The sequence below is a fragment of the Nilaparvata lugens genome, unplaced genomic scaffold (assembly GCF_014356525.2).
Source record: "Nilaparvata lugens isolate BPH unplaced genomic scaffold, ASM1435652v1 scaffold2016, whole genome shotgun sequence".
Lineage (NCBI taxonomy): Eukaryota > Metazoa > Arthropoda > Insecta > Hemiptera > Delphacidae > Nilaparvata > Nilaparvata lugens.
The window spans coordinates 19,910-27,306 of record NW_024090271.1 but is presented as its reverse complement, the minus strand read 5'-3'; the positions used below and the strand labels follow the sequence as shown (position 1 = coordinate 27,306).

Here is a 7,397-nt window from a genome sequence, read left to right as displayed (position 1 = left end):
CACCATCCAACCTCCCACCCTATTCACATTCTCCACCTCCTCTGTATGGACCACCTCCTCCCTATAGCTCTCGACCTTCATCCCCGACTTCCAGCCCCCGACCTTCTTCCTCCCCAATTAACCTACCACATACCTCCACTTCCTCAGCACCAAACACCAGGTGTGATAGAACAACAACATCACTATATGATGTTGATTCATTGCCTTCCTCACCAATCAACCTACCACACACCTCCACCACTTCCTCAGCACCAGACACCGATAGCTTTGAGGAGAGGAGAATTATGTCCTTTTTAAGAAGAAACGTGCAAATAAGGAGTCAGCTATTCACAGAAAATACACAAGACGATGATGATGATGTAGATAGTCTGGATGATGTTGACCCCGATGAGCCAGACCATCGACATCATGTCACTAGTGTGTGTTCAATGTGTAGGATAGTTGACAACTTTTTATGTCTCCTACTCCCCTGCATGCACTTAGCATGCAAATTATGCCTGCTAAGTTCAAGAAAATGTAGATATTGCAAGAGGCCGATTGATGGCTGGTTTAGCATCAAGCAATCGCCTTAATAGCACAAGCCCTTCCTTTCCCCCTCCCTCCCTCCCACCCCCCTCATCATGGCCGGCGGCGGCGGCGGCGGCGGGCTGCCTGGATGAAAGCAGTTTACCATCACCTTCATCATCTCATGTAATTAAACTAATAATAATATGTTCTCACCTACTAGCACTACTTTTATTTGGGTGTGTGGTGTGTGTGTGTGTGTGTGTGTGTTGTTCTTCACGATTCACATGCATTGTTTTTTCAGGAGAAAAAAATGAATAGAGTAAACGAAATTGTGGTGGTGGAAGAAGAAGAAAACGGAGCACAGGCAGATGATTTGGTGGTGGAAGAAGAAGAAGAAGAGAGGGTAAAAGATGTTGGAGTACAAGTTGACTTAAATGGCACTTGCTGGGAAAAAAATCGTTATTTTAATACCGTTCAAAAGGTGGTTCCACTAAACCTAACTGGCACCCCCTTCTTTTCAATCGATTCACCATCTAACACCTCCACTTCCCACCCTAACAGATATTACCCCCCTAGAGGTCGCGGCATGACCTCACCCTCCGCCTCCTCCTCCTCCTCCTCCTCCTACTCCATCTTCCACCCTAGACGTCGCGGCATGACCCCACCCTCCGCCTCCTCCTTCCACCCTAGACGTCGCGGCAGCACCTCCCGCCCTAACAGTAATGACACCTCATTCTCCACCTATAGACAGCCGATCTTCCATTATGAAGAAGAAGATGAAGATTATACACGCAACAGGCTCGTATTACCCTCAATACAACCACAGCGCCAAGAGGATGTGCCCTATCCTCTAACGCCTGAAGGCTTCACTGATTGGCATCTTATAAATCTTAGAAATGGAGAAGAACCCCACTATTCTAATTTCTCTAATGGGCGGCCTGGTTAATAGGATTCATCATCATAATGTAATTGAACACACTTTACCTCCTTCTACTTTTCATACACTAAATAGCTGGTTAGACAAAATAAAAAAAAGACAATTAGATTTTTCGGCTTTATAGCCCCCTTTTTTTATTAACAACACAATTTTTTTTCAATTACATTGTTTGTGTTTACAAATCACATTATATTTTTTAAATAATCTCAAAAGTTTTTTAATCTTACTACTACTACTTTATCAGACCGAATGAACCGTTCCAGTTAAGGGGCGGTATTCTTTAATTACATCGTAGATCATGAGACAATAGGCACGTGTAGATTCTGGGATATTTTCACTGGCTTCTAAATCAACCCTTATGTCCACACTGCCGGTTTTCAGCGTTTCTGTCTGTCGTGAACAATCGAAAACAAATAACGGCAACTTTTGTAGAGCAGACTTTGGTAGGAGTGGAATTCCGGCACGTGTATCTCCGTGATTATAGGTTCCATTGAATTGTGTGTACATGTTATACATTCGAGAATCATCCCCATTAATAGTTTCGTAGGAAAAGTGATGTGTATTAAGATAAACACGTACATCTTTCACTTTACACTTATCAAATGAGAAGCATTCTTTGTCGTAACACCACGTCTTGCAGTTTGCAACGCAACACAATATACCTTGGTTTTTCCATATGTGATGCAGTTTTCACGTTCCATGAATGCTTTGTGCTTGATGGTACAGACGGATACTCATAAAGTTCCCAATGCCTGAATGACATTTGTATAGGTGTATCATCTCTAACCATTTTCAATAGAGAAAGTTTTGCTTCATCAGAAACCTCAATGTACGTATCCTCCACTCTAGGTGTTTAATGTCAATTTTACCGTCGGTATTAAGACAATCAATATCGTTGGCAGCTCGTCTCAACACTAATTCTTGTTTGACATTCAGCATAATACGTCTATAGTCTTCCGCAAAACCCATCAGATAGCGTAGTGGTACATCGAGAATATTTGTGTCTGTTCCATTCACCGAAAATGGTTTAAATCCGTTGGTAGAATTGTAATAATAGCCGGAATTCTCCATTTTCTCCTGTTCATCTTTTCAAAAGTGACAGCATTTTTCAAAAGTGTAGTTATGCCTGGACTTCGAGTACTATCAACCTCAGCTCCATTAATTTCATAACGGATTTCAGAAAATAGAAAAGCGAAAAATCCTGGTACACATGCTGCTGTATTTATTGCCTTTCCATCTGTTGTAGTAGTGTAAATTCCAAGTGAAGATAATTTATTTATTTATTTAATTACATATGGGCGCATACAGGGCAAGCCCCAAAAATTGCTCCCCAATCAAAACAATAGAAAATACATCAATTTCTTAAAAATATATATTTTAACACAATAAATAAAATATACTCCTGAAAATAATAAAAATAACAAAAAAAGCAAACTACAAAACTGAATAAAGTTATAAAACTAAGCGTGATAAACTAAAAAAAATTAACTAATAAACTAAAAACTAATAAAATAAAATAAAAATAATAAAATGATAATCAAAATCTGAATAATATGATGCGAATTTAGATAAAATTAATTGAAAAAAAGAGATGCAAAAATAAAATCATTACTAATAAGAGGAAATTTATATAAATTTATGAGAGATGAAGATGCTGATGATGATGATGATGATGATGCTGGAGATGATTCTGACAATGAGATGATGATGATGACTATGGAGACCAGGGTGAAGAGAACTCTCTGATGGGAGAGTATATAATCAGTTTGTTGCACACATAATTTGATCTCATCATTGGCTGCAAAACTTCTATTGTAGGGTGCATGAGTGTGAAAATCATAAGAGGTAATGCTGTCGTCTGAAAACGGTCCGCTTCTCCTTACATCCAAAATTGACATTTTTTTTTCTTATTCACTTTGTTCTTTTTGTACTAATTACGCTATGTCCTCTGTTTAGTAGATAATTAATACTTTTAGATGTTAGCTCTGCAGTGTCTGGCAGACGAATGACGTTTTTGTTAGTCGTTCCTGTATTATTATTAATATTTGGCAAATCCAATAGTCGTGTAGAATCTTCTTCTTCTTCTCTTCCTTCTCGCCTATAATTACCACCAAGTCGTTTAACAAACAATAGTACCATTATTGCTGTTTTCTCAGATGAAGAGTAATATTGATTTGTTCGTCACGAAAATTAACTAGTCGTCCACTTTCGTCTACAATTTGCAATGTAATAGAACTTATGCGTTTGCTGTCCACAGGCAAATAGACTACAGTGTTTGCTACGATAGCTATTTTATAGCCAGGATCAATCATAGGGTAAAACTCGTAGAGAACATGGTCCTGTACACCGTTTGTGAATGAACCGTGAACAATATCACACAGTACACGTACAACATTAGGTCTATCCAATTTCATTGCTACGTCACTTTTTGCTTCTAAATTAGGTTCTATAATTCTATTACTTTTAACTCCCAACAGTTTACCTATTGAGTTGTCCGATGAAAATCTTAATTGACAATCACATTTGAAAGAACATTTCATTGTGGAGGGATCTAGTGCAAGATTTAATTTAACACCATGCTCTTTCAATCTAGACTCTAATAAATCTTTTATTGTTTGAAATTCGAAACTGCCTTCTGGAAGAAAAATACTTTGCCATTGTTCTCCTTCTCCTCCTCCTCCTCCTATGCTAATCTCATCTTGTTCTTTATTCTTAGTCACTTTTTCCTTTTTTCCCCCCTTCTCCTTCTCCTTCTCCTCACCACCACCACCACCTATGGACGGTGATGTTTTTGAAGGTAGACTCCACAGCGAATAACTATCCACCATGCCAATACCGAGAATTTCGTCATGTGTAAGTTCTATTCGATTAGCAGTAGTATTAGTATTAATAGTACTATTACTTCGTTTCTGTTTTGGTTTTTTGGTCAAGAATTCCAACCTATTGTTGAAACCATTTTCTACATTTGGAATTGAGTTATTGCATGTAAAACTGAGCAATCCTAGCTCCCAACCTCCATTGTTGCCTTCCTCATCATCTCTAGTATCTATTGGCGGATAAAACTCACTTACCAAAATAGGCTTATTTCCGCCAAAACAAAGCATCTTGTTATGTCAAAGTTGACTCACTCAATGACAACACCTGTTAATGCATTGTGTTTTTATATTCTAGATTTTGCGGAAAATCAATAGTGAGTGAGGATAGTCTCTCTCTCTCTCTCTCTCTTATTCTAAAGAATAGGTAAGTTGTTAAAAAAACTAAGTTAAACACACACACTTTATTTTATTCATTTTCAAACTTACATAAAATTGTGGTTATTCATTTACAAACTTACATAATATTGAGATTACAAAAAATGAGTGCCATATATTTCATCTACAAGGAATTTTAAACATAAGTGTCCACAAATGTGTGAGTAAACATTCTCTTGTTTATGTTCTAAATTGTATTCTATTGTTGTGGCCGGTGTTTGTCCACGACGCATGTAGGCTATAAATTCATGTGGTGGTCTAAGATTGCCAAAAGCGTCAAAGTAGTGAACAACATTGCCCTTCTTCACATAGCACACCCAATGTGTTCCTTGTCCACCTAGTATATCGAGATTTATACACGCGCACTCTTGACTTCGTGGTCCACAAAGAGGTAATGTATTACGCATAAAGACACCACGAAAATTTTTCAATCGTAAAATACAAGCATACTTGTAGAGATCAGCTTCGCTAAGTGCTCTGTCTGGTAAGGCTATTATCGAAGTTTTTAATGTGGATGATGACATTTTCTCCTTCTGCTGCTCCTCCTCCCCACTCCTCCTCCTCTTCCTCTCACCATGTATGGCTGTAACTGCGGTTGACATCTCAAATAGATTCCTCGACCTGACACTACCCTCCCCCTCATCCGTTTTCTCCTTATCGTACTGTGTAGTTTTGTTGGTCTGTTTGCTTTTCTTCTTCTTGTTTTTCTTCTCAGACTCATCCCGCCTCCAAAAGTTGATTTTGCTTTCATAATATTGGTTACAGCTAATGCCGCTGCTTTTTCCAATAGACCCGCGTCTGAAGATGTTACTCTGCTCCAAGCACGCTCTGCTAACTCCCTATCAGCTACTGCCCTGCTTGCTGTGTCGCTACTGTTCGCGTATGCAATATTGTGCTTCTTGCAAGCTTCGTCCAATTTATTTACACCCGGGTCGTTTCTTGCTAATCTTTTAGCTAATTTTGTCCCTGGTCCGCAGTAGCCTACAAATTAAAAAAAAAACAAAAACATATCGCCATAATTATTATTATATCTAGATTGACTACAGCTTATCTTGCACTATACTGTTGAGAATATTTTTTTTACCTGGTATGTGGAGTTCCACAGGTAATAAGTCAATGGATTTATTTATAACACTTCCAACTGCACCAGAAATATCACTCAGAATTCCACGTCCTTTTTTTGAGTGACTTTTTCCTCCACCACTTGAAGAAGAAGAAGAACAAGTACTCAATATCTTCCCCTTTCCAAAGACAGCCATCAAATGGTTTGTTTCAATCGATAAGTGCTGTATTTATTGCATTCTGCTAATGAGTCTTTCTTTTATAAGCTCTTGATGTAGAGTATCGTGTGACAATTCCTTTGAAATTGCATCGGCAATAATTGCAAACGCAGACACTGTAATTTCTCTCACTCTTTCCATTAGTGTTTCACTATTCAACAGTGATTTAATCATCTCTTCTTCTGTTAATTGCGTTGATGGCGAAGATGTAAATTCTTTAATTGCTTGCTCAATCAACTGTTTACACGTATTTACATTGATAGCGTCTCTATTGTTACGCGGATTACCAACATTAGTAACTCGTCTGCCACGGATATTAATGTTTCCAATAGGATCCATTTCTGTTAACAGTTGGTTACTTGTTCTTCTTCTTCTGATGATGTTGTTGCTACGACAATAACGATAATATTGAAGAGCACTAGACCTCATTTCACTATAAAAGTCACCAACCAACTGAACACATTTCCACCTAATCGCATCCTTTTCTTTTTTGTTAAAACCCCTTTCCATCACATTTTTCCTCCTCCTCCGCGTCACTTAAATTGGTGCCGGTGCAATGCCCTCTATATATCCATTTTCAATTAGTTCTTCTAAAATTGAATTGATTTCGTTTTGATGACCAGTATTGCCAACTGCGTGTGATTCATCAAGCAGGTGGAGCCTATCAACCAACTCATTAGGGTTATTCCAGTAAATGTAGTCGATGAATGTATTATTGTCACTGTTGTCTGGAACAATATTGTACAGAGTTTTCAATCCTCGACCTTGTACTTTCTTTTGCTGCTGCTGCATCAATGGTGTACGAGCCGCCACCGCTGCTGGTGATAATGATTTTTTTAGAAGGTCATCATCATCAGCTGTTGTTGATGGTTTCTTTGGAGTAGCTTCATCGGCGAGTTGTAGTATTTTTTTAATTATTGACTTATACTTGATTTGATTGTAATTAGCAATTTTGCCATCGGTACGATAACCTTTTCTATAAACATTAGTCCAATTAAGAATTCGTCTGTAAATGCGTTTATCTTTTTCAGTTACTAGAAATATGTAGGGATTTTTCATGAAAATCAGCTCGCAAAGTCCTTGTGTAACTGAAAACTTGCGTACACCTAATTCTCCAGTTTGTTCATCTCTTTTAGGATTACTTAGAATTATTTCACTACCATCATTGTCGAATGTCATTACTTTGCTACCCAGAAAATATTTTCCACTAAATGTTTGATTCTTGGTCCAAAATGTTGATCAATCTCCTTTTCTTTTTTCAACCATCTCAAAATATAACTGCCCAATATAGTATTTTCGGATAGTGTCGTTTGTGATACAGGTAACATAGTTTCCTCTTCCTCTTCATCCTCCTCCTCCTCCTTATCCAATGGGATAAGTTTTTTTGAGTATGGCACCACTCTATAGCCTTGTCACTATACA

The 7,397-nt window shown here is 38.0% G+C and overlaps 1 protein-coding gene across 1 annotated transcript; it reads right to left on the bottom strand.

The window, feature by feature from the left end:
* Nucleotides 1–757: 757 nt before the first annotated feature.
* On the bottom strand, nucleotides 758–7,183 carry LOC120355478. Its single transcript, XM_039443898.1, has 2 exons — nucleotides 6,576–7,183; nucleotides 758–1,767 (listed from the first exon to the last, which is right to left on the bottom strand). The coding sequence occupies exons 1-2, from the start codon at nucleotides 7,152–7,154 to the stop codon at nucleotides 1,741–1,743; spliced, it is 606 nt and encodes a 201-aa protein (XP_039299832.1). The 5' UTR covers nucleotides 7,155–7,183; the 3' UTR covers nucleotides 758–1,740.
* Nucleotides 7,184–7,397: the final 214 nt, after the last annotated feature.